Below are 27,953 nucleotides of genomic sequence, written 5' to 3' on the forward strand. Positions count from 1 at the left end.
CTCTGTATAAACCCTGCCTCCCGTCTGCCTTGTGCCTTCAAACAGAGAGGAAGCAAAGCAGCGGCCTGAGGTTTGGGGTTTGCCTCTGCTTTTGTTTTCCTTTCCTTCCTTTCTTCTTCAGTGAAGCTGACAGGTTCCTTCCCTCACGGGGTGGTCGGGAAGGAGCGAGCTTGACTGTTCAGGCCTCCAAGCGTCTGAGCAGCAAAGCATGCGCTCAGGTGTTATCCGATGGCTGTGATGAAATCTGAAAGCTCTGCCCTCCTCCCCTGGAGCACCGAGGTTCCCCTGGAGCACCGGAGCTCACATGCCAGCTTCCCTCTCCTTGCTTGCCCCACTGTCTGGAAGGCTGACAGTACCTAGTGTGGCCTCCAGGAAGCACGTCCTTCATTCCTGATGCAAATTACATTATATACATTATTTAAATTTATACCCTGCCCGCTCGCTCCCCTTCCTCCCAGCGCTCCAGCGTTCGGAGTAAGCTCCGCTCTTGAGTTCTGACTCAGGATACCAGAGATTTTGCTTCGATTGCTCTCACCTCTCTAATTAGTCACTCGGGTGCCCGGCTATTCTCATTGCCAAGAGAATCTCCTCGTGAGCGCGCGCTGCTCCAGCTTGCGTTGAGGAGTCACAGAGATAGTTCCAACCTCATTCCTCTTCCAGTGCCAGCCAAAAGGGGAGCCGGAGGCTGCAGAGCAGGACACCTGTCTTGTGGGCCTCACTCACTCCTCTCTGCTGTCCCTGTTGAGTGGCTGGGACTGCCGTGATCATTGTGTGTGTAGCAAAAACACTACAGCATTGAATGTCCAAGTAGGCACTAAGGCATTGTACCTCAGAGGGCTGGGTTCCTGGGGAGTCTCAGCCGGATCCAGCTGTCCACCTTGGAATGTGTCCCTGGTTCCCTTTTGCTTGGCAACATGGCCCTACAGGGGGAGTAAGCGTCTTCTCTGAATTCAGTAATGCTGGTCTGCTGGTCATGGATATCTGCTTCCTTCCTGACTACTCCAGTAACGTTGAACACCGAAAGGATGAAGAGGCTGGCTCTGTGGAGCCCGCCTTCAATCTCAGCACTCGGGAGGCAGAGGCAGACAGATCTGCATGAGTCTGAGGCCAGCCTGGTCTGTATAGTAAGTTCCAGGCAAGCCAGGGATATGTAGTGAGACCGTCTCAAAAGAGATCACCTGTGGTTAGAGAGACAGCTTAGCTGTTAAGAGTACTTGTTGCTCTTAGAGAAGACCCAGGTTCAGTTCTGAGTATCCACAGCCACAGGGGGCTCACAACCAGCCATAAGACAGATCCATGTGACGCGACCTCCCCCCACCCTTTCGGATCTCCATGGGTATAGTTGTGCATGTAGCACACATACATACATCAGGCAAAAGACTCATGCATATAAGAATAAAATAAAGTATTTTTTACAGAAAGGAGTCAGGGGCTTCAGGACCTCTGTCTCTAAGACTCTCAAGGCTTCCAGGAAGTGTACATCTTCTTCCTCCTCAAGCTGGGGGGTGTAGGTTTGTAGCATAGTTTGGCTAAACCACTTAGGCTCCCTGCAGGGTCACAGGTGTGCACCTGCCCAGGACACACACACACACACACACACACACACACACACACACACACACACACACACACACACACGGGGGGAGAGGGACAGAGAGAGAGAGAGGGAGAGGGAGGGAGAGGAAAGGAGGGAGGGAGGGAAAGGGAGAAACAGGCAAACAGAGACAAACAGACAGACAGAAAGACACACACACATACTATTTAATTTTAGGTTGTAGCATAGTTTGGCTAAACCACTTAGGCTCCCTGCAGGGTCACAGGTGTGCACCTGTCCAGGAGCTATCTGGATTCATGAATGAAAGACAGACAGACACATACACACACACACACACACACACACACACACACACACACACCAGTTAATTTTTTTAATGTACCTTGACTGGGCAGTTCTAATCCTCTCCGTAGCTAGTACATATTTCCCTCCTGTAACCCTGGCTTAACACCCTCTAATTCTATATTTTATCTTTGTTGGCCTGTCTCCTTCTCAGCAGCCCCTTAGTCCCCAAGACACTTTTGGGCAGCCCCTTCCAGGGAGCTGCATTCCTTCTCATCTACATTTCGGATGATTTTTCTTCTGCAGCTCTAAGTCTGATCCATCTCCTTCCAAGACATAGAGATCTCTCTTTCTCCTTTCTCCCCCCCCCCCCCAGTTCCTAGCCTGCCAAATCCCCAGGTCACGCCTTAGTCTACTTGCTCAGCCATTGGCTGTACAGCAATACTTGCCAATCAAATCCGGCTCGGGATGGAGACCCACAGCCACTGGGAACATGGCCTTTGGGAGCCAAATTGAATTGAGCCAGCATTAGAATCAGTCCCTAACAGTAGGTCCGCTTATCTTCAGAAGAGTAGCTTGATGAGGTCACCAGGTATATGGCTCTTCTTCGATGTGGGCTGAGGATTCTATAATTAAATCTTAGAAACGAGCAGGATTGGTGCCGGAACCAAGAAGGCACCCATCCCTTGGTACAGCTCCAAAAAAAACAGTGCTGGCAATTTCTGAGGTGCCCCCACTAATGCCTCCTTTGCCGCATACAGGGTGATCCTCTGACATATAAGGGATGTGTAGCATTGTTAGCTTCCCAGTTGGGACAACTGGGAAAACATTCCACAAAGTAATGGAGGAATTTCTGCCCCAATGACCTACTTAGTTCAACAGTGGCTGAGCACCTATAAAAAGTAAGAGATGTGCGAGATGGAGGGATGGCTCAGAGGTAAGGGGCAGAGTCCTTCCAGAGGTCCTGAGTTCAATTCCTTAGCAACCACATGGTGGCTCATAAACACCTATAATGAAATCTGGTACCCTCTCTAGCCCGCAGGCATACATCCAGATACAACACTATACATCAAAAAACAAACAAATGCTTTAAAATAGTGAAAGATATGTTTACCTGGAATGAGACCTTTTTGGCACAGTGTGGTAGTTCCAGTAGGTATGGCCTCCATAGACTCCTGTGTTTGAATGCTTGGCCCATGGGAAGTATTGGGAGGTGTGGCCTTGTTGGAGGTAATATGTCACGTAGGGGCTGATTTTGATGTCTCCTACGTTCAAGCTCCTCCCAGTGTGGAATTCCTGCCTCCTGGCTGCAAGTCACCATGCATCCCACCATGATGATAACAGACTAAGCCTTCTATACTGTAAGCCAGCCCCAATTAAATGTTTGCCTTCATAAGAGCTGCTGTGGTCATGGTGTCTTCACACCAATGGAAACCCTAACTCAGATACGCAGTAAACTGTAGGTCCTAGAAATCAAGACTCTACTTCCCAAGTGTAAGCTCCTGTGTTAAAAACCAAATGCAGCATGGTTAGACCTGGGCTTGACATGTGGCTAAGTTGGAGAGAAAATGGCTGAGAGGATAATTAATGCCTAAAACTAGATTAATTTGGTAGATTGATTTGCCACTTAATTTTATTTTACACTGATTCATTCACGAATGGAAATCAGCAATTAGACAATGCAAACTTCTGAACCATGGAGAGAAAGGTTCAGAAATATGAGAGGATACAAGTGATACATTTTCCAGTCCATTTGAATGGCTTTCATTCCACATGAGTACATGAGTGTCTCTAGACATTAGTACATGAGTGCATTCAAAGTGCCAAGTGTCCGGTTTTAACACACCCCACCTGGGAGAACTCTCTCCTACTTGTATGTGTCTATGTGACATAGACCTTGAAAACAGGGCAAGGATCTCCTTCAACACACACTAACCCTTGTGTCTTAGCTAGGGTTTTACTGCAGTGCACAGACACCATGACTAAGACGAGTCTTATAAAAGACAACATTTAATTGGGGCTGGCTTACAGGTTCAGAGATTCAGTCCAGTATCATCAAGGTGGGAGCATGGCAGCATCTAGGCAGCCATGGTGCAGGAGGAGCTGAGAGTTCTACATCTTCATCTGAAGGTTCCTAACGGAAGACTCATTCCCAGGTAGCTAGGGTGAGGGTCTTAAGCCCACACCCACAGTGACACACCCACTCCAACAAGGCCACACCTCCTCATAGTGCAGCTCCCCCCTGGGTCAAGCATATACAAATCATCACACCTTGTCTTTGCTTCTCAGGTGAGGAGAGCATAGGTTCTTCTGGGCATCTCAAGGATGTATGAATCAGATACAGTCTGCTCTGCTGTCTCCCTGTATCTCACTTTGGCAGAAGCCAGGATAAAGCGATTTGTTTCTTTCAGAATCAATAGCTTTGGGGGGAAAAACGGATGGGTTTCCTTTGCTTCTTCTCTCCGTCCACCATTCCACACACTTGCCAAGCTCAGCGTTTCTGCTTGGGTCTCCTACCATCACCACCCTCAGTTTGTCCACTCCCTTCCAAAGTCACTTTCTCCACTCAGCCTGGAGACAGAAGAGTCAGAGACTCCTTTTATTATATTTGCATATGGTGTCAATATCCAGATCTGGAGGGAATCTTGCACCAGAGCTGTCTTTTCCCATCGGTGAGCAGGAAAGCAAATGAAAGAAAAATGTGGATAAGCAAAGCCCAGGAACCCAGAGAAGGCTTCTGGGTAATCACATGGGAGCAAAGGTTCAGATCATGGTGGCTAAGAAATAGAGAGCCTGAAGCAGGAGGTGCGGTTGGAGACAACGTAAACTCAGTGTGATTCAAAACAAGACCTCAGGGCTTCCAGCACTATTCAAAGTGCTAGATTTTATCCTTCAAAGACCTAGAGAGAGCATCAGAATGAAGCCGGGTGGGCAGGGTGTGGAGAGGAGGCCAGGTGGGCTGGGTCTGGAGAGGATCAGAAGCCAATTAGGGAGTTCTTAGTTTAGATGAGAGATTAAAGGGCCCAGAAGAAAAGCATTTGGAAAATATAATAACTTCCAGCCAAAGTAATTAATGACTATTTGCAAAATGAGTAAAAGAATGAAAATATGAAACATGAGAGTAGATTTGAGAGACTAAGTTGTCCAAATGGAGAGAGTTTAGAGTGGGTCACATAGAGCCTGCTGCTGATTTGTGTGACAGGATCTGTTCTCCTGGATGGGATGGGAAAAGAAATAGTCTACTACTAAAACCGGGAATCTTCAGGTTTGTGATGAAAGTCTCTGTGAAGATGCCTTAGGTAGATAATTAGAGCATAGAGAGAAGCTGGAATGGGTGGAACAATCAAGAGGGAAAAGGTAGTGGACAGTGATGTCATTTGTTCAGGTAGACAGTGACGTCAGCTATTCAGATAGTGATATCAGTTATTCAGACTTACAGTGATGTCATCATTCAGACAGTGATGTCAGTTGTTCACATAATGACATCAGTTATTCAGATACTGATGTCATCTATTCAGATAAACAGTGATGTCATCGTTCAGACAGACAGTGATGCCACTTATTCCAACGGTGATGTCAGTTATTCAGACAGATAGTGATGTCAGTTATTCAGACTTACAGTGATGTCAGTTATTCAGAGGGAACTCAGAGGGACACATAAAGAGGTTCCAGCCCTCTGTCTGTCATTCTGTTTTCTTATCCATCCATCCATTCATCTGTTATTCCATCTACCTATTGACTATCTAGTATTCATTGCATACCTATCTGGCTTCACATACCCATGTATTCCATCTACCCAATGGTCTGCATTTACTGTGAGAGAATTAAAAACCTGAAATCTCATGCATGTGACAGAGAAGGAGGCCAACACACATTTTACATCAGGACATGGTAGTGTCTGGTCAGGGGCCCATGAAGTACTCTGGGAGAACAGAGATGAGAACAGCCAACTTAATAAGGCTTCCTGCAGAAGCCGCCTTGTCAAGTAGGTCAGGGAATGAGTTGCATGGAAGAGAACAGTGTGGTGGAGAAGCCTAGGGCTACACTGAGAAAGGTTTAAGAAGTAAAGTACAGTGCAGCCCTGAGTGTTGATAAGGACCATGAGTGGACTGCATCATTTACTGTTGGGACCTCACTCACATGACCGCACCAATGAGACCATAGTGTTGGGACCTCACTAACATGGCCGCACTGATGAGACCTCACTGATGGGACCTCAAGACCACTTTAGTCTCTGATCATACCAGCTGTCTTATAGTGGATGGCCAAGAGGACAACCAGAAGCACAGAGCTCTTCAATACGTGATCTGAAGTCAACCCCAGCTTACTAACTCCAAATCCTGGTTTCTGTCTCTCTCTGCAAAGGATTCTTTTCTTCTGACATGAATGTAATGTTTCCACCCTGCATTTCCACCTTCCTGCCTTTAATTCCAGGCAGGCAGGCAGGCAGGCAGGCAGACAGACAGACAGACAAACAGACATGTGGTCCTGAGTCCAGATACTCTGCATGGCTCAGTAACTAGGACTGCCTTGGTTTTAAAGACTTTTCATAGCGCTTGGGACATAATGTCTACCAGAGCCTCTTAGCATCATTTGAAAAGGGAACATGACTTCCCAGGTAACACATGCTTACTAAGTTCTTGCTTCGTCTTATTTCTTCCTGAGCACTCTGCTTATTACGGAGTGGATACTCTGTGGCAGCTTACTGACTCTGAAAGACTTGTTTCCACAAATAGGGGGAAAAAACCCTCCAAGACCACACTGATCTTTTAATGATTATTATTAACTCCCTATTTACATGGGTCACACTCCCTCAGTTGTGCGTGACAGCCTGGACCCTGGACATATTGGTCACAGGTCTTTCTTCCAGATACTCAGTCTCACCCTGTGTGATCCTTAAACCCCACTGCACTGTTATTTGAGTTCAATCCTTGACTCTCACTTAGCCAAAAGCAGTGTATATCAGGAATGTTGGCCGTGCATCCTGTGGTCTAGATGAAGTCTTTGCTGTCACACGCAGACACCAGCTCTGAATAACCCACGTTTCTGTCCTACTCTTGGGATATACCCAATAGATGCACCTTTGTAACCCTCCTGCCCCAAGGTCACCCCATTGACCACAGAAGAGTTCTGTGTTGAGTGGATAGCATCTCAATGCAGGGCTAGGGAATGGTATGGTGGGGACAGGACCTTAGGGATCTTTCGAGGAAGTACTGAAGGAAGAGAATATGGGTGGGAGGGTCTCTGGGTCCATGGATTTCAGACCACCCTGTCTAAAGCTGTGGGCAGTAAAGGGAGGCCATATCTGATCCCCTCTGCTGCCCCAGTTCCTCAGACTTTTCCTCTTCAAAGATGTCTACCAGTGGGTTCCCACACTCAACAGCAACGGAGGCCTCACGCGCCGAGATCACACCCCATTAGACCCATAAGCTAAACAGACACATTCTCTTCTTCACCGGATCCCTACCAGATTCCAGGGTTGGGGCTTCTGTCTCCCACGGCTTCTCTTCAAAACTGCTTCACCCACTGAGCAAGGAACAGGAATGAATGAGACCTCAGCCTTCCTAAGGGCCCTCCATCACCCTGGCCCTGCTGGCAGTGGGAGGCATCTCCCTCAGACTGTATGCTGTCTTCAAGGTTGAGAACGAACATGCAGCTCTCTCAGCACAGTGCTCCCTTTTATGGTCATGCACAGTCGGTGGTTGATGTCGCCCCTGCAGCCCATGACCTGAGGCATTCTCATCTTGTACCCCGTTACCTCTTATAGTATCCTGTGAGCCAGGAGGGTAGCGTGCCGTGTGTTTAATTAGCATCTACTGCTTGGGGAGAACCTGTGGAGGGCAAGGGCAGCCTGGGCAGTGTGAGCATCATCACTGAGAACCAGCATGTGCTCGCTTCTCCTTAGGGTCTGTCTTGACTACTGCAGCCTCCTCTTAGGTCAGCATGGAGCTGGGTCTCACACACACTTGTCTTCCTGCTCCCAGCCCATCTCTTGTTTCCACACCTCCAGGGTGTCCTGCCATTTTCATTTCTGTGGGGGCATTTCCAACTCGTGAAATAAGGAACTTTCTCTGTAATTTCCGAAGGCGACTAATTATGCAGAAAATTTCACACTCGAGGAAAACAGGAATTTAAAAGAGTTATCAACATGAAAGGCCCCACACTCCCATTGGAGTCCTGGGATTTTCTTTCCCCACCACAGTTGTCAGCACAGATCGAGTGAGGTAGGGCCTGGACCTCCACTCAGGTTATGATGGGGCAGCTTGAAGCCCAGTTTCCCCTCCACGGATGGGACCGCTGCCTCTGTCCTTACAAGCATGAGGTTAAAATGAAGGAATCATGTTGGCCAGTGACTACCTCAGAGCACAGTGATCTCTCTGTTGGGTCCCCTTTCCATTTTACTTTTTCTACAAACATTTCCAGATTGATATTTCTGGCCTATAGGGACAGAGTGGGATGTTTCCAGAGGTCACGTTGCTAAACTTTAAGTATCACCCTCCTTTCCCTTTTGGTATTTGGGCCTCCAGGAAAAGTGGGTGGACAGAGGCAGGGAAGAAAAATCTAGAGTTGCTTAGGGTATGCGTCATTTCCAGAACATTTCTTGTAGAATACACAGTATTTAACACACATGGATACATTAAGATTCACGTGAGTGGAGCTGCTGGCGAGACTTCTGGGCCCACAGTGGTGAGACTCGCTATTGTTCAGGCAGCAGAGACAGGACTGGCAGCCTTGTGGGCCAGGGAAAACCTCCCTGACCGGAAGTAACCAAGTGGGGGTGGTCTCTCACCTCTGAGTGAGTCAGTCACACGAGGGGCAAAGGACCCTCACTGACTCAGAAGGGAGGAACCCTACGCATTCCTCCCCTGATGGTTCCACACAGTGAGTCAGCATCATCCCATTGGGAAGCAAGCCACAACCGGGGACAGAGTGGTTTGTCACACAGGACTCAGGAGCCTGGGGACATCACTGCAGGAATGTGTGAATGTCAGCAGCAGCTGAGTTTAGGGTACGGGTGAGCAACATTTATTTGACATTTACAGTGTGCCAAGCATTGTGCAGAGAGCACTTTCCAGCAAAGTAGGAGTGGGAAGACTGGGGATGCGAGATCGTAAGTCATTTACATGTCACCCATGTGGTGTGACCGGAATGTGAGCTCCGGAGGCCTGGTGGGCTGCAGAGCCTGAGATCTAGAATCTATGCCACCTGCTGCTGGTCCAAGGGTGCTTGTCTTGTAAGCTGCCGGTATGGCTACCAGAAACACTGAGGAGGCCGGAACTTGGACGGTGACGGTAACTTTGTTTCCACTTTGTGTTTAAATTCTTTTCAAAGGAGAGTGTTTGGGAGGCTTAGCATCTTGTCTGGACCGAGCTCCCGCACCTGTTGGAAACATTATTTCATTTCTTGTTAAAATAGCAAATCTTCAGCCTTTTTGGTTTAAGCTCTTTACACTCTTGAAAAAAAAAATCACGGAGAATCCCAGGGGGGTTTGTTTATATGGGTTAAATCTATTACTCCTTCCTATAGCACATCAAAGCTGACGAATGTTTACATGCTAATGAAAAGCTCCATTTACATTTCACTTTAAAATAACATCAAGAGGCGCATCTCGTGTTGCTGTAAATAACAATCTATTTTGTTAGAAGTAGTTCTCAAATAAAGCAACAAAAAATATGTAGGGAAATGCTCGGAAGAGGTTTTTACACTCTTCAAACCCTGGTGTCCAGCAGAAAGACCTTGGCACAGCTTCCATTTTTGGTTTGTAGAATTTCCAGGTCAAGCTCCTGCTGATTCTCTAAGAACAAGAACTAGGGACTTCATTTGACTGGAGAAACAACCACACTGATCCCCAGCCCACCCCACCACAAGGCTCTGTAAGATGAGCAGGTTGCCCCAATCTCACTTTCAAACCGCCACAGTGGATAGATAGGGATAATCTTGGCTTGAGGCTTGGGTTCAAATATACTGTCCTTCCTCAGGCCTCTGAACTGAAACAGTGTGGGTAGGTGTGCTTGCCCTGTGCCTGCCCTGTGCCTGACCTGCTGTGCATGTTGGCACGGTGTGCCTAGGGGCTGTCTGGGAACAGGCACTGGAGCCCTTTTGGGTGGACTAAGGGTGCTGGACTTCTCTGTCAGCCACGCTATGCTGTGGGGCTGCCAGGCAGGCTGCCGAAAACGGCTCTGCGTGATGACCTGCTGGAAGAAATGTCCCCTTGACGACAGCACCTTTGTCAGTGGCTTTTCTTCCCAGAATGCTAGAGGATTCCAGCACTGCCCCGAGGTGTTAGGCTGGTGTTATAAATTCTGTCTAGGAACATTTGTTAAAGCTTCCTTCTGAGGTTGGGGCTTGAGGAGGGGCTGCAGGTAATTCTGCAGCTCCGAGTTCTGGCTGGAAGGTACGTACTCATATAGCTTCCTCTACTCTCTCAAGGCCAATTTTATTTTATTTTTTTAATTTAATTTTTTTTCCACAGAGAAAAAGAAGCTGCGATGATAGTTGACCTAAGCCAACCCTTAGAATTGGAAATAGTAGATTCTTCTAAGCACCCAGCAGTTGCTTCCCTGGCTCCATGTAACAGCGTGAGGCTTCTTGGAACAGGGGTCTGGGTAGAGGAAATGCCTTCCCTCCCAGAACACTGCAGCAAAGGACTGAGGCACCATGCTAGAAAACCTCTCTGCAGAGACAGGACAAAGGGCCAGAGATCAACCCCCTATTAGAACGTCAAGCTGAACCACGCTCAGCTACCATTAAGGCCTGTCTGTGGCTGTGACATTTCCTTCTTGTTTGTTAGACTGACTGTGGCTAGCGATTGGTTCATTGGTGGGACATCAGGTGCTTTGTGGGCCTCAGAGGTAAGAGATAAGTGGGGTATCCTCAGTGCTGAGGAGACGGGCAAGGACAGGTGTCTATGCCACAACAGAAGGCCTGGAGAGATGGTTCTGGAATTTCTTAGGAGAGTCTCTGCTGTTCCAGCTTCAGTCTGTGCTGGGATCAGTTCTGAAGCAAGAGGTCTGGTGTGGGACCAGAGAGTCTACAGTAGAAAGGCCAGTCCTGCCACTGCTGCTGGTCGGAGTTTGCCCTTGGAGAGCTACTGATTAGGGAAATGCTAGCCAGGTACTCTAGGCTGGTATTCAATGTCCCTTTCAGATTGATTGAGAAGGAACATACCTAGATCATCAGTGTTGCTGGATCTGAGCCTTGGGAGGGGGTGATCTTGTTGGGAAGAGGACAGTACACGCTACAGCTGTGGTCTGGATTGTTGAGCCACTTGGACATGAATGGTCGGGAAGGCATTGAGGCCAAGAAGTTGGTCATGGGCAGGAGAATAAGAAGGACACCCCCCCCCAGCTGCCTTGAGGTGGAACTATGCTTGTGGAAGACTTTGGGAACTCACCAAGAAGGGCTATAACGTCAGGTGGCAGCTTCTTACTCATGGAGGACACTAATGCTTATGTGTTAGTTGGCTGTTTTACCTATGACCAGAGTATCTGAGGGAACAGCTTCAAGGGAGAAGACATTGTTTTGGTCCACAGCTTGGGATCACTTCGCTCAGTTTCTGGCCCTGTGGGGAGACAATATTATGGGGTGGGGACATGTGGCAGAATCTGTTCACTTCCTGGTAGCCTGGTTAGAGAGGGGACCTTCTACAAGATACAGCTCCTAAGGACACACCTCCAGTGGCCCACTTACTCCATCTAAGTGACATCTCCTAAAGTTTCCAGAACCCAAAATAGTTCCACCAACTAGGCACAAAGATTTTAAAACACGAGCCTTTGGGGAAACCTTCACTTCAAAGCATAAAAATATGGTGACCACAAACCTGCTTAGAGCCTTTCTGGGGTAGCCCTACTGCCTGTCAAATCTGTTTCTTCATTTTGTACATAAAGGAGGAGACAACCAGTTGTCCATAGGACGACCTTGACCTGAAACAGGGGTGTAGTTGTCTGAGTTATAATTGAAAATATATTCCTAAACAGAGGGCTCCAGGGCAGTTATCTAGAGAGGAGCCCTCCTTTCAACAATGACCTTCAGAGCAGTCTTTGTGCCCTGAGCTACTGGAAGGACAGCTGATGCGTTCTACGCGGTTCCTCCTGCTACTTCCTCTGTGTGGACACATCTTTGGTTGTCAGGAGGGATTGTAGGGTGGGCTGGGTGGAGAAGACCATCTTCCCTGCAGAAACGGGTGTATCTGGGTGTCCGAGGGTGCCACTGAATATTGTCTGACTGGGTTTCTGACACCAAGCCATGCAGAAGAGAGCCTACCTAGGAGGTAGACCAGTTGTTCTAGTTCCCACGAGGACAGAAAGCACTGGCCTCAGGCACCTCCAGAATCCAGCATGTATCTTATCTCTTTGCCAAATCTATACCCCTGTGAGTCTGAAACACCCTACTTGGTCTGGCCCCTCCTGTGAAGGAAGTGTGGTACCTGCCACAATGTCTCTAGATGTCAGAGTGGGCATGGGAAGAACCTCAGAAGGAGGAACAGCAGTATTTTATATCCAGGGCTCTTTCGATAAAATGCTAGAGGCTGTCATCCTGTTCACTGTCCTTGCAGGTGTCACATGAGTATACACCTTGCATGGAGAGACCAAGACATAGTTGGGTGAATTTCAGCAGCCAGGCAGTTACAACATGGTCTTAGGAACTTTTCCCATGAGGCCTTATGCACTTTCCCATGGTGCATGGTGCCTGCCCAGTCTGTGGAGGGTACACATATGTGTCTTTCCTTCTGAGAAAGTCAAAAGGAGATGGGCCTGGCAAGGCCAGCTTCAACCAGCTGCCTCGTGTCACTAGCCTTGTAGTGGTTCCTGCAGTGAAGGATGGTTGCTGTGGCCAGGGAACTCTACCGCCCAGAGTGATGCAGGCTTTGGGACTCCATAGTGTTTGAGGCCTGTGATGACCCTTAGACATGACCAGACCACAGTCTGGGGAGAGGGCTACTGAGAGAGGTGGGGCCCCAGATCACATGACTTCTTCATGTAACACAGTGCCACCAGGTTGTAGTTGAGCCTTACTGTACAGTAACAACAAATATTATATTTTATGTTTTCAACAGCAAGCACCATTCAACTGTGTTCACTGATTCTGCCATTGCACCTTATTGGTCCTAGTAGAGATCACTAAAATACATTCAAATCAGATTTGAGCTTCACACATGTGAAATTCATTTCAAAACGGAGGCAGAAGTTCAAGAGCTAAAATGATGGAACAGAAAACCAGGGCCACATGGTGAGTGCATGAGGAGTGTGTGGGCTTCATCTCCAAATCTGGTTCTAACTCTAACCAGGTTCACGACTGGGCTGATTGTGGGCCTGGCTGTGCGTGAAGGCTAGCCCAGCTAAGAAGATTGTGTGTCAAATGTTTTGTGTCCCCACAGCACCAAGTGCAGTGACAGGTTCTGAGTGAATGTGACTGTTGTAAGTATAATCCAGAACAGCCCTGATGAATGTGGCTGCTGTGAGCACAGTCTAGAACAATCCTGATAAATCTAGGTCCTGTGAGCATAGTCTAGAACAGTCCTGATGAATGTGGCTGCTGTGAGCACAGTCTAGAACAGTCCTGATGAATGTGGCTGCTGTGAGCACAGTCTAGAACAATCCTGATAAATGTAGCTGCTGTGAGCACAGTCTGGAACAGTCCTGATGAATGTGGCTGCTGTGAGCACAGTCTGGAATAGTCATGAGTGACTGTGGCTGTTGTAAGGACAGTCTAGAACAGTCAAGAGTGAATGTGGCTGTTGTGAGTACATTCCGGAACAGTCCTGATGAGTGTATCTGCTGTGAGCATAATCTAGAACAGTCCTGATGAATGTGACTGTTGTGAGTACAGTCTGGAACAGTCCTGATGAATGTGACTGTTGTAAGTACAGTCTGGAACAGTCCTGATGAATGTGGCTGCTGTGAGTACAGTCTAGAACAGCCATGAGTGACTGTGGCTGCTGTGAGTACAGTCTGGAACAGTTGAGCTCGGGCTGATTTCCCCTCATCTGAGCCTGTTATGCCAATGAATGTACAAACCCAAGCTGGCTACTCCTAGGATTGATTAACAGGCAATTGGAGGCCTAGTCTTTGGAAGTTAGATTTATCTGTTCCCCATCCAAATATTTACTAAATACCCACTTTGTTCCGGTCATGTTTCTAAGTGCCAACACACTTTCTCATGGTGTTGGCAAGGCTACCCTCTAAGTGGAGATCTATAACTGACAGAGCTGTTTTAAGCATCAAGGCTAAGACTGGCATCCTGCTGGAGGCCCAGAGACAGAGAAGAGCTTTGGGGGGAAGGCCGAGAAGAGTCCCCTGACCCTACATGAACCAATTACTACCTCAGCAAGCCAGGCAGAGAAGATGAGGGACCTGTTTGTAGAAAACAGCTGTGTAAATCATGGGACTCAGCTCCTTTGTCCTTGAGAAGAACGTTTTATGTGAGTTGTGAGAGCAGTATGTAAAATGCAGAAACTGATATGGGCTGGGGTGCCACTTCATGGCATTAAGGACGAGGCCCTGCTAAGAACAAGAGCTAAGGATTCCCCGGGAAGGGGGTTATCTTCTGTTAGCAGGAGCGATTCATTCTCTTGATGCTCACCTCCATGAGCTCCTGCCTCCTGCACAATTGTGATATTCTCTGTGCCCGTCTTGGAAGGAAGATATTAGAGAGCAGCTATTTGCTCAGCTCAGAGTCTGTTGACTCTAAAAGAACTTGCCTGAAAGAAAAATGGCCTAGTGTATATTTACCGTGGAATATAATTTTCCTTGGGAACTCTGCAAGCCCATTAAAGATTAATAGGGAACCTTATTTTCATGTTTCTGTTTCAGGTTTGTTTGTAGCAGTGTAGGTCGTTAGACACTCAGGTGTCTGTTTTTCTCCATGGTCTAGGGCTCCTCTGATGTGTCATAAGAAAGTTCACAGCCCATGGAGGAGCGCTTGGGACCCAGGTTCCACAGAAGTAGTTAGCGCTGGCCTTTGAGAGTCTGTGGAAGAGGGAAGGGCTTTGCAAATTATTAAAGTTAAGAGAGTTTGCAATTTTAATTTTTCATCTTCTGGGAAACCCAAAGAACCAAGGTTTGACTGAAGGAAGCAGTTAGCATTTGGGATAATTTCTAGAATTGACTTGGTGTTCGCAAAGCTAATTAGAGTTCAGACAGACCCTTTGGCTGTAAGCACCGTGATATTAAGTTACTGGTCTCCACACACCCTTCTGAAATACTTGGCTCCCCCGTTAGTGAGCACAGACCTGGAGGACTCGTCTTCAGATCAGTGCACAGTGAGCAGGAGCTACAGGTATTTCCCACTCCTGTATCTGGACTGTGGTCTCATTGGCCTGAAGGACACACTGATATCCTACAGCAGCAAACATTAGAGGACTTACTAGAGAAAGGCTTTCGGACTCAATGGTAGGAATGACCCTGGTATCTTCCTGGGTTTGCAGACTTTGAACACATGGAATTAAATACCCAGTTTTGGGTTCTTTGTGAATTGCGTGAGACTTTTCTTTCTAGGATGTTCAAAAGCTCAGCTCCGTGTGTGTAGCTCTCACTCAGGCAGCAGGGCAAGTGTGCATTCTGCGTTCCTATCTGTCTGTGGCCCTCAGCCCCTCGCTAACACTCCCCTTGATTCCCCGCTGTATGGCAGCTACAGCTGAATCTATCTCAGACTTGTTTCTGAGGCAAGAGCGAGCATAAGCAATTAAATGAAGCCACAGTGCTCGACCTTCGCTTTCCAGAGTGCCTGAGCAGTTGATGATGTGAGACTTAAGTTCCAAGTCGAATGTGAAGCTGCTTCTGAAATTCTCCCCCTGAAGACGCAAAGGTCTGCTGAATCCTATGTGATGTAAATTCACGCCATGTTGGTCTGGAGGGTTACAGTGTAACTCTACTGGTGAAGGGTGAACATCTAGATTTCTCTCTCTCTCTCCCTCATAGCCAAATTGTCACAAAACTGATTTATTAATTTCCCCTGCAGAAATATCAGGGGCTTAGGAGTTAAGGCTTACGCTGAAGGGTTTTAACATGTTTGTCACCCACTGTTTTCCCGGCAGACAACTGTTGGGTGGCTGAGAGCGTATGATTGTTTCATCAACCAGAAAGCCTTCAATTTCTCTGCTCCTTCAATTCCTTCCCTTAAAAACAAGCACCGAAAAGCTAGATTTTCTGCACTAATAGACATACTGTGGCAGGGGCAATACAAACAACTCTATTTGACTTGGAGATGTAGTGCAGAGTTGTCTGCTCTCTCTCTCTCTCTCTCTCTCTCTCTGTGTGCTTCTGCTGTTGTCTACAATTTGTTTATCTTGCAACTATCAGTTTGTGCATTGGGAGGAATCATCTCCGTGTAGCAGAGGAGGGAGCCCCTGCTGAAGGGCAAATCTGGGATACCAGATCAGAGGCTGCTCCTGAAAGCCCCTTCTGGTTGGGATGGATTAGCTTGCCAACACCCATAACTTACTTTGGGAAATTGCCAACTGGAGAGTTGCTGTCCAGCCATGTCAGCCACCTGGTGGATGTTGACTGATGGCTGTCAGTGTGCATGCAAGGTGGCTTCAGGAGGAACGCCAGAATTGATCAGATGCTGCCTGGACTTCCCCTCAGAGGCCACTGCAGTGTGATGTGATCTGAATAGATAATGATGAGGTTGTACCGCCCTGCAGCCTGGCTTGTCAGCTCCACCTGGACAGCTTCCAACAACAGGAGATGTGGGGGGAAAACTGCAAGATGCCCCTGTGATCTTGCCTCTGATCTCCTTCTTCCGGCTAGGCTCTATAGGAAGCCCTGGAGATTGGCATGGAGTGTAGTAAGGGAAGCCTGGACCCATGTGGTGAACCCTTGCCCTTGAGGCTTGCCAAGGACCTCTCCAAGGAAGCTAAGGGGCAGGAAGGACCAGGATATCCCCATGTTTTAACCAATGTATTGAAGCTTCCAGAATACCATGATAGAGATGATGAAGGACTCAGGGACAGGGATCGAGAACAACTTAACCACAGAGGCCTTCCTGGTTCAGGAGTGCAGGGATGTCTCAGAGGCCATTGGATATAGCAGTCAACACATGGTCACAGTGGATGAGTGACCCCCACTGGATCAGTTTCAGGTTTAATAATCTCACTGCGAATGGCAACTCAGGGTAGCGGCTGATGAACTTGAGGTGCACGAAGCTCTAGCCTTTGCAGCAGGGGTGTGTGCTTCTGCCTCAGGACCTTTGCCGCAGAGAGGCTACCCTCCATGCTTGACTCTCGGGCTCACTCCTAGGCAGCGGGTGGACGCAGGCTCAGTCCGACAGTTCAGTTCCACAGCGTACCTCCAGCCTTGGCTCCAGGAAGCCTGTGTGGAGGTAGAGAGACAACACCTCCTGCAGAATGGATTTAATACAGGCTCCAGCTTTCCGAAAGATCCTTTCCAGATGTGCACTCCAGTAGGCTGCTGGAGCACACAATGGCTAAGGTAATTTTCTAAAAACAGAAGGAGGGAAAAATCTGCTTTGTGTCATTCTATCAGACAATTACCATCTCAGTACTCCAGCATTGTCCTCCCCGGGCTAATATTAGAAGCTTTGTTTTTCAAAATGTTTTCATTCTGCATGAGCTATTAGGAGCATTGCCGAACTTACTGATACTTAGCCATTGAAAAACATGCCTTTCCCTCTATGTCTCTTCCATAAAGCGGCTCCATTTGAAATATCTTCATCCTATACATTCTTCTGACTGAGAGGTTGTAGGGAACTTGACCTTGAGAGGTTCTTGGCTTTCGGACTTCTCGATTGCATCTTGGTCAAAGTTGATGCCGCTGGGTTCACCAATGTCGGCTGTTGTGCATTTGTGACCTGAGGTGTCTGTTTCTGCACTTGGGCTCGCTGTCTGTTCTTAGGGCAAACATTTTGCACTGGGGTTGTCTGGGGACTCGGAGAAGGATGAGGTGATGAAAACAGAGTGTATTGAGTGGCTGGTGTCAGGAGGAACTCTGGGTAACTGCCTTTAAGTCTCTCAGGAGCCACATAAGATGGCTCCATGACATTGGCTCTGTCTTCCAAGTGAAGAAAAGAAACAAGATTAGGAGAAGTCCAACCACGGGCTAAAGGATCAGAGACGGGCTCTGAAGCAGAGAGGTGCTCCAACAACAGAGAGCCTTCTAGCACCACAACCATTTGAAAGCTTTCATAAGCCAAGCGATCTGAACCAAGTGCAGGGCTTAGAAGGACCTACTGTTTAAAGCTTCCCAGAAAAACCTCTAGCCTTCCCCTGCCCACTCTCCTTAGGTTCCTTGTGTAGCCCAGGCTAGCCTCAAACTCACTATGAAACTGAAGATGATCATGAACTCCTGATCCTCCTGCCTCGTGTCTCACGTGCTGGGGTTGTGGGCATGCACCACTGCAGCTGGTTTTACACTGGGGGTCAAAGCCCCGCCTCCAAGTGTGCCAGACAAGCATTTTAACAGATTCCATTGGTTAGTCAGGTCCTTCTATACTACATGGATTCTGGCAGGGTCCAAAGAGCCAAAAGAAAGCCTGACTCATAGATAGGGTCACCTTCTCTTATGTGCAGACCCCACCCACACCCAGGCCACGATACCTCACTGCCACCTGTGAGGCAGGAGAACAGGAGGGCAAAGCTTGAAGAGCAAGTTCATACTGGATAACTTCAAGACCTCCGGGGAAGGAAAGCCATATTCCCCCTGCCGAGCTTCTACAGACACGTGACCATCCCCTCTCCAAAGGATTCTACCCATGGCCACCCGCTCTGGGACCCTGAGCAGGTGCTCTAGCCTCTTTTGCCTTGCAAACCGGGTGAGGGACCCTTAAGAGAACTCTTCTTCCATACCGGCAAAGGAAGCCAGGTGTCTTGATGCTGTGATCGTGGTTAATGGCAGAATGGGACTCAGATGACAAAAACACTTGAAGAACAAAGAGTGTTTTTTTTGTTTGTTTGTTTGTCTTAGGCAGCCTCGTGTCCCACACACTGCGTTTCTTAGATTTGTAGGAGAAAACCCAGGGTCTAAGATGTTAAATGTCCCACTCAGCCACTGTGGTTAGTAAGGGATCCTGTACAGGACCAGAGTTCCGCTTCACCCAGGCTCAACACCGACAGCCACATGGCTCTCATCCACGGGGTTTCTTCCCGGAAAATCGGTTAGAAGTCACAGCAATCTGAGAAGAGTGACACCAGCCGTGCTGATACCTGTCTGCCTACATGATTTCCCTAAAAGTTACAGAAAAGGTAGGTAAATGATCCCCCTGCCCACGGACCAAAGACCATCTGCTGTTCGAGGGAGTGCTTTAAGGCTGTTATCATCATCATTTTTCTAGTTCCAGCTAGCAGCGTGTTCCCTTTAATACGCTTTTCCTCTGCATCAACCACCATTGTTGAGGTTTCCTCAGGGGCCCATGGCATTTATCAGCCCTTTCTTCCTTGAGGGTGGGTTTATTTTCTGTGACCGAGGGCGACACATTTCTACATTACTGCGTATTCATTTCCTTTTCATTTTCTCGGAGAAAAACAATCAGCGCTCATCACTGCTGTAGTCATGGAGATTTTGTGTCTCCAGGAGAAAGCCAACCGTGGGCTTTCTTTGTTAGTCCCGTGCTGGATGGTTTGCAGGTCCTCCTTTAGATCCCAGCACTCTGGGCAGGGAAGCCACTGAAACCAATTACATCATGACTCATAACCCAGGGTCAGCGGGAGAGGTGCGTGCGTGAGCCATATCCTGGGGATGCTGGATGCTGGAGCTGAGCATACAGTAGGCGCTCAGGAGGGGATGGTTGAGTATTTTCTGATGAGTTGTCCGCACTCTGAGCCTTTCTGTAGCCTGCCAGCTCCCTTCTTCTTGTTGACTGCCACCATTTTGGCCCATTCTCTTCTTTTATATCCCTCCCTGCCCCTCAGTGCTTTGCACGGGCACACGCGCGTGTGTACACACACACACACACACACACACACACACACACACACACACACACTGCCCTCAGCTACATGCTGTGTGGCCCATTACTGCTCAGGCAGTGTGGGTGCCCATACGTCCTAAGCAGATCTTTCCTGAAACAGCTGAGAGATCTAAACAAGTCTTGCCAACACATATCTGATCATGTGTATGTGCCAGTTTAAAGTCCTTTGGTGGCTCCCATGCCTTTAGGACAAAATCTAAACTCAGTTCATTGATTATTTCCCCTTCGAGGCTCCCCTGCATCCCATAGCCTCACCATCCTAGTTGAAATGCTTAGCAGAGCTCGTGGCAAGTTGTGTGCCTGGTGTAAGGGTTGAGGGTCCTCTCTGGTGCTGGAGCTGGATGGAATGTGGCTATCCCTCAATGCCAGCAAATGGAGTCCTACAACTTGGAAGGGTCTACACTGATCTCTCCTCTCTCCCTCAGGCTCCCCTTCTAGCTAGGGAGGTCCATGCTACCAGGAAGTAAGGTTGTTGTGAGAGTTGTGTGCATGGCTACATACAGAGCACATAAACCAGCACCCAGCACACGCAAACCCTTCATAACTGCTACCCAGAAATCACAGCAAACATGGCACGGTGGTGCTGACCTTTGCCCGCCACACCCTCCTCTGCCTTCCCTTGATGAGCATGTCCCTCCTCTGTCTCAGTCCTGACAGCATGACTTCTCCAAAGCCATTGCAGCTGTGGGTTAGTGTGTAGTTTTAAAATCTAGGTTCTGTTGTTCCCTGTTTTCCTCTAGAAAGAAGACTTATTTTTCTTAAGTATAAAATTAGGATTAGGGTATGAGGTGGGAGGCAGGGAGATGGTAGAAAGGCAGAGAGTGTGAGGGGAATTAGCCCAAACCAAGTGTTATGAAATACCACAGGGAAACCTGTTACTTTGCATGCTAATTAAAACATTAAAAATAAATAAATAAAGTCGAAACTTAAAACAACAAAATATCTACCTCCTTAGAGTTGCCAGGGAAAAACTAGGTCATTTGTAAAGTTGTTTATTAAATTCTTCATTTGCCTTTGGTTTTACTTTTCTTAGCAGCCTTTCTTAACAGCTTTCAAGGACTGTGGTTCTCCCAGTGGTTAGGAAGTGGAGGTGGAAGGATCAAGAGTTCAAGGTCATCCTGAGCTACATATCCAGTTGAGGCCAGCCTAGGCTACATAAGACCATGCCACAAATCAACAAATCAAACAAGAACTAGCCCTGGTATTTTCATAATCCTTTACCTGTTTCTTACGGCTTCTGGGCAGATTAAGCTAAACACAAGGTCTTTCTCTTGTTATATCAGAGGCACCAAGACTACAGCATCAGTCTCTGAGCTGGAACTGTTTGGCGGTTTAACCCATGCACCTGGCCACTGGCACCCAACATCTGAGGTCTCAGAGGTCTGTGATAGAGAGAGATGCTATGGAGGAATATTTCCTCTTTCTTTGGAAAATACTGGACGATTGGGCTGTAGCTGGTGACATGGTGCTTTGTTGGCAAGTAGAAGCCTGGCCCGGAGTTCCAAGATGGGACAGCCAAGGCTTTAGCCATAGGACCAATCACATCGTCATGTTTGGTCAACACAGTGTTCATTTGTCATCCAAGAATTATAGCGTTTGGTGATTAGTACAGGATAAATACTCTTGATGTGGTGTTTTCAAGCTGCTACTCTGTCAAGTGGTTCCCACAATTCCTCAAAACGGCCCACCTACCCATAATGAGCTGCTCCCAGCACACTACTGTGTGGAACTCTTACTTCTTCAGTCTTCTGTTCTGTATAATGGAAGTCTCCTCATGTGACCCCCTTGTCTCCAAGTGTGAGTGTGAAGAACAGGTAAGGAGCAGATCTGCTAGAACCAGAAAGGTGGGTGCTGTAACAGCGGCCTGGAACTCACCTGGATCCCGAAACTCTTTGCCCATGATGCATCGGTCTTGTTACTGGGGTCACTGGGGTTCCCTTTTGGGATTGTTGGTCTCGTTAATGGAAGAATTTAAAAGCAGATTCAGAAGGAAGCTTGAGGACAGCTTCATTTGAGTTTAAGAGGAAACGCGTAACACAAATTAGGTGAAAATTCTGCCCGCTGCCTGGAGAAAAGATGGAGGAAAATCCTATCCTTTAGGACAAGGAGTATATTTAAAGTTAAGAGGACTCCCAAGAATGGAAGGGGAAGTGAGCTGAGAAAAGAGCCCCCAAATCATCCTCCTGTTAACTGTGTGGTCTTTCATTTCCCAGCCCCATATTACATAGCTGCTCTTTGGGCCCATGCTATGCTTGTTGGGTGATCCTGAGTAAAGTATGTGTGCTTGTATTTGTGTGTTTGTGTGTGTGTGTGGGGGGGGGTCTTGTCTTCCTCTGAACATTGGCTTCTTCTAGGCTAATCTTCCTATTGCTTACTTCCATTCCTAAGCTGTGCTCCACAGCCTTACTGGTCTTAGAGCTGTCTTCATTCACGATCTCTTGTAGGTTGATGTCATTATACAGGTGAGGGCTGGCTGGCACAAGTTAGATCAAGGCCATGATTGGACAGTTAAAGAATAAGGCGGGGACAAGTTTTTGTAAGGAGGGAGAGAAGGAAGTGGAGGGAGAATCAAATGGAGACTGAGAAGGATGGCCCAGATCCGGGTGGTCCTGAATTGACAATGTAGCTGGGATGGATTTCTGTAGACAAATTTATCTTACCTAGGTGGGAAGTTTATATCCTTATCAATTGGTTGTAAGTTTATTCTGTGGATGTATTGTGCATTGAGTATTTGACATATAAATCTGGTTGTTGGGTTACAGTTTGTTGAGTCTTGATATTACCGGGTAGCTGGGATAAGAGTTCCCAGGGTGACTAGCAATGGGAATGGAGAGACTGCTGGAGCTAGAAGATAGCTAAGCTAACATGGGCGTGGTGCCACTGAAGCCAGCCGCCACTGAGATGAATTAATGTTAGTTCTATGTGGCCCTACAGTGCCAGAACTAATACCAGGGAGTGACCGCCTGGGTCTGAGAGTACCAGGGGGTCAGTGTGAAGTGGTGACGGGCAGGAACCGGTTGTGCCCTTTTTTGATTATACCACCAACAGTCTCTTCTCAATTAGCAGTCATTGTGGGAGAGGGGGGTTCCGACATGTATTTTGTTTGATTCTCCCCACCAGGTTGCTTTCTGCAAAATACTGACTCCATTAACCTTTTATTCCAGGGTGTAGTTGTGAGTCAACTCTGGGGTTATTAAGCAAAATGAGTGTGGTGTTTGCCTGAGGGACAGTAATCTGTACCACAGCGGCATGGGTTAACAGTATTCCCTAGAGACTCAGACACATCCAAGAGCAGATGGGCAGGAAGGACTACCGGGTCAGGGCACTGTTCAGCCTGCCACCACTACCAGCCAGGATCTGTGTAGAGCTGTCTGAGGTGGAGGTGGACTTTGCAGAGTTAGAGACCATTAGATCATTAACTTTCATGACCAGAAATAGTTTTGTTTTTTTTTTTTCTGAAATTAACACTCCATCCAAGCTGAATGCCATTAGATCCAGTTGAGTAAGCCTGAGGTATCTTTAGGGATTTCCTACAGTAAAGAGATCCTTTGGTCAGAAGGTAGACATGCCCAAGTCTTACGCCAGTCCGTGTGTTTATCAGAAGGTACAGGATGCAGCAAAACCTTGGCTACGTTTGTCTTCCATGGAGTAGGGGATGGGTGGTTTGAAGAGCCACTTAACTTAGCCCATACCCTGCTCCTAAAGTGGCCGAGAGGCTTTCCAAGGAGTTTGGGTGTTGTGTAGAGAAAATGAAGCAGATCTCAGCACCTGTGCCCAGACCCCTTGTGACGAGCCTGCCTCCTAGAACAAAGAGCCCTTGCAGTGTACCTTGAGCTTTGACCACTGGCCTTGGGCTTCCAGTGCCTTCTCTAGTTAGAATGGTAGGAAAGAGTCTATGCACAGTACCTGGCACAACCTATAATCCTAGAATTGGGAGGCTGAGGCAGGAGAATTGCAAGTTTGATTATAGCCCGTACTACGTTACAAGGCTTTGTCTCGAAAACAAAGCAAACACCCACAGCTCCCAAAACCTAGAAGAAATTGAGCATTTACAAACCTTTAACTCCCTACAGCCCTGCCCAGCTCAGTGCAGCAAACCCAGGCCTGAGGCATCATAGATGAAGCTAAGCAAATTACAGTTCTCTCAAGGAAAGAGGTAGGATGAGCCCTGGGCTCATCAGCAGCCAATCAGGAGTGATCAGTGCAAACAGAGACAGTGGCCCTTTGTCTCCCGAGTTGCTGGGTAACCTACATCTCCAAGTTTACTATGTTCTCCCATAGAAACATGGCTGCTGACTGCCAATATGACCTCACCAGGGGCCTCTTCTTATTCAGGATTTCCTCAACATCTGAAGATCTTAAAACAGCCCATGGTCAAAATCAGCCGCCCTCTCCCTCCTCACACCAGTGATCAACGATGGCTTCCCTTCGTTTACTTCTGTGTCTCTCCTCCTTCACCACCACTCATGGCTTCCCCATGAATCCTGCTCACCTCTAGAGAGTTCTCGGAGTTCCAATAGCCACATCTTGGCCAAAGGGCTCTGAAGACGAGGCATTGAACCTCAAGGCATCTCTACCCACAGAGAGCCTCACCCACCCCCCTTGGTTTTCCCTTTGCTCCCAGAAAAACCAGCTCTTTAGAGCATGGGGCGAGGGGGATGCGAAAAGACTCGGGAGACAGAAGCATGCATATTGTAAGGCTCTAGGAATTATGGGAGCAGATGGGCTGTAGGATCCAATTTTGATGCCAGGAACATGTTTCGGTATAAAGTAAATATTTTCCCAGTGTGGATCTCCGGTGAGAGTGTAGAGAAGCCGTGTTTCCTAAAGATGCAAATAAGTCTAGTCAGAAATAAATATTGAATGGAAACTTCAAAGCCTCTAGATTTCTCCAGTTATAGACCCTGAAGATTTCTGTCCAAACAAACAGGCACACACAGGTAGATGGAGGTCAGGGGAGGGGTGGGTGCAGGGGTGAATAAAGGAAAGATACACCCATAATTTGGTGTTTTCTGCATGGTGTGTGTGTGTGTGTGTGTGTGTGTGTGTGTGTGCGCGCGCGCGCGCGCGCGGGCGCGCTCGCTCGGCGGGTGGTGAGAGAGAGAGAGAACAAGCATAAAGAAGCATACTGCCAAAGGAATTATTATTATGTCTGTTCACAGACAATGTTATTTTCCCTCTTCATGGATACTTTGCATTTGTCATAGACACACAATATATCATACATATTTATGGACCTCGGGGTGATGTTTTAATGCGTGTACATATGCAATGTGTGACGATTTGGCTAATTGGCGTGTTCATTGTCCCAGAACCATATCATATCTTTGTACTGAAAACATCCAAAATCCTCTTCACTTACTCCCCCCCCCACTTACTTTTGAAGTACTTGAAGTACACACTTAGAGTCAGTAACCCCACGGTTGCCTCCTCACCCCTGAGCCTGTGACTGCCTCTCCCCACAATCCCTTCTCTCAATTCAGAGGCCTGGGGTGTTTTCAATGTATCCCCCCCAACCCCTTTTCTGTTGCAGATCTCGCCTTGCAGATTTTTTTACCAACTGCCAGCCAGAGTCAAGGTCTGTCAGCAACTGTCTTAAGGAGAACTACGCAGACTGCCTCCTGGCCTACTCGGGACTGATCGGTAAGGCCAGGGCAGAAAAATCCGGATTTCATATTTGTTTAAGGTGGCTTACGGTGTCTACACAAGAGAAGTTTTCCCAGTAGATTTTGTTGTAGAGGTTTGAAGATACTCTGAAGGAAAGAGGGAGGGAGGGAGGAAGGAAGGAAGGAGGGAGGAAAGAAGGAAGGAGGGATGAAGGAAGGAGGAAGGAAGGAAAGGAAGAAGGAAGAAAGGAAACATGCCAGAGAAGGGAGACACTGGGTTAATTATGGAGCAGGAAGGCTACCTACTTTAAAGAAATTAAAGCATCTCCATTGAGGAACTGGAACTGGCCACACAGAACGAAAGCAGGGCTTGCATGTGTATTAGAAGAGGAGAGCAAGTCCAACGAAGTTAATTGAATTTAGGGAACTTTGGGAAGAAGGAACTTGGAAATCCAAGAAACTGTCTCTAAGAACTGGCCCCCTGGAAATGACCCCCCTTGCCCCCCAATAGGAGCTCCTTGCCAATGTTATTCTTGGCCACTTGACTCCTGGTGTGCGTGGGATTGTTTAAAATGAGTTCCCTCCCTTGTATATAACTGAGAGCAGAACTGGTGTTTTCTAACTTGAGAGGCTTGTGGCACTAGGCTAGCCATACGCTCCGCATTCAGGAAACGAGTACAATGAAATAACACTCCTCGGGGAAACATCCAGAAAGAGGCAGACTTACAGCTGGGGCAAACAGGGCTGGCAGAAAGAAAGGCGGCTGCCCTTGCGTACCAGGCACAACCGAAGCTTCCCTCTCAGGGTCCCATCACAGTTGGCATTTGAGAAGGAGCATAGTGAAGGCTGAGGGAGGTGAGAGAAGTCACAGCTGTCTCACAGCCCAGGCTCGCCCTCCCAGCATCTGTGACAGGGTCATACACATCACCAGCGGGAAGACCCTCCCACCTAGGGTGACAGCACAAGCTAACCTCACCACCCGAATGTCTCCAGCGAGGGTCTTTGGCTCCAGTGAGCGAGTGTATAACGCAGAAGGCCCCAGCCACCCCTGACTTTTTAGAACAATACCTGTGCTCACACCTGTAACACCTTTAACAATCCTGCTCTGGTTCCTCCAGGTGTGCACCACCTCTGTGTTTCTAGCCAGCAAGTGTACACACACTCCTTAAGTTAGAACAGCAGAAATGTAATGGTCTTCTTCACAAAAAGGTCTTAGTCTCCACCTGGGATGATGTGTGAAATTACAGGGCTGCAGAAATAACGAGAGAGAGCAGTTAAGACATATGCACGTTTAAGAAGAATAAAACATTTTTTTAAAAAAAGGTAAAATAAAACCAGGGCCGATCCCGGGAGACAGTGTTAAGTCTCTGCAGATGGAGTCATTGTTAGTACTTCAGTCTGTGTCCTTCCAGGAGTTGATACTCATTAACTCCCCTGTGAGCAGCCAAGGCGAGGAGGTACTGCCAGCATTTCTGTGAGATCATTCCTAGGCTTGGCAAGCCTTGTGTGCCTGAGGATGATGAAGTGGAGGGAACGGATGGTAGATGGAGTGTGGTGTGCCGGCCAAAGATTATTTCTCTCCTGGGTCTGTATCTGTTCTTCTACATGGCTTTCTGAGTCAGTGGCTCTCAACTTCTGCACAAAGCTTTCCCAGTGCCAGGGATCCACTGTGGCATCTGAAATGCAGTGATGTTGACCTCTCCACTCTGTTCCCAGTGTCTGGCAAATTAGACCTCTCTGTAAGGCGCAGATGAAAATTCTCATGCTAACAATGAGGTTTGAGGTTTTTTTTTTTTTAAATAGTAGACTAGTAGGGTCATGACAGTATGCCCTTGACCCCAGACGAGTTTCTAAAAACTATCGTTTTATTTGTAGTTAAACTCATCCTCTGGATTTCTGACCACCTACTTCTTCTTCCTTCCACAAAAGCAACTAAGAACAGAAAGTTCTTGGCCTCCGTGGGCATCGCCTGGTATGAGCCACCCAGGAGAAGACATTTGGATTGTATTAAATATAGATGCATTGTGTGTTTCTCTCCCAGTGGAGAACCCAACAGAAAAACCACAAGTCATAAGCAGAAAGGCCCACACAACATCTCTGTGGGAACCGTTGAGGATCCAGAGATAGTACTTGACGGGGAGTTCCACTGTGTTGTGTTTGGTTGGTTTGTTTTTCTTTTTTCTTTTGTTTTTTTCTCTTTCCTTCCTTTCTTGTATTCCTCCTTCGTCTTTTGATGAGGTCTCCGGTAGCCCATTGGCCTCAGATTCTCTTTGTAGCTAAGGATGACCCAGAACTCATGTGTCTCCACTAACCAAGTGCTGGGGTTACAGATGCGCCTCACCACACCTGGCTGATGAGGTGCTACAGATTGGAGAAGTACCTATCAACTGTGCTACACCCCACCTTTATGTCCATCTCTTTCTACTGTGGACAGTTTTATTTTAATCAGTTGGGAATCGGGAATTGTACACATTTGCAGACATTCAGGATGTGGTGACCTCGTTGGAGGCGTCTACAGTCCCCTGAAGACATTTGCCTCCAAGGAAACTGCGTTAAAAGCATAAAATAACTCTTAGGGTATGTGC

The 27,953-nt window shown here is 47.7% G+C and overlaps 1 protein-coding gene across 7 annotated transcripts in view; it reads left to right on the top strand.

The window, feature by feature from the left end:
• Positions 1–27,953, top strand: part of Gfra1 (GDNF family receptor alpha 1) — a 226,429-nt gene that overhangs the window by 166,323 nt on the left and 32,153 nt on the right. For all 7 annotated transcript variants that reach the window (XM_032892238.1, XM_032892239.1, XM_032892237.1 and 4 more), the window contains one exon: positions 25,296–25,405. In XM_032892238.1, the coding sequence (XP_032748129.1) occupies positions 25,296–25,405 (110 nt within the window). The remainder of the gene's footprint in view (positions 1–25,295; positions 25,406–27,953) is intronic.

The sequence above is a fragment of the Rattus rattus genome, chromosome 2 (assembly GCF_011064425.1).
Source record: "Rattus rattus isolate New Zealand chromosome 2, Rrattus_CSIRO_v1, whole genome shotgun sequence".
Classification (NCBI taxonomy): domain Eukaryota; kingdom Metazoa; phylum Chordata; class Mammalia; order Rodentia; family Muridae; genus Rattus; species Rattus rattus.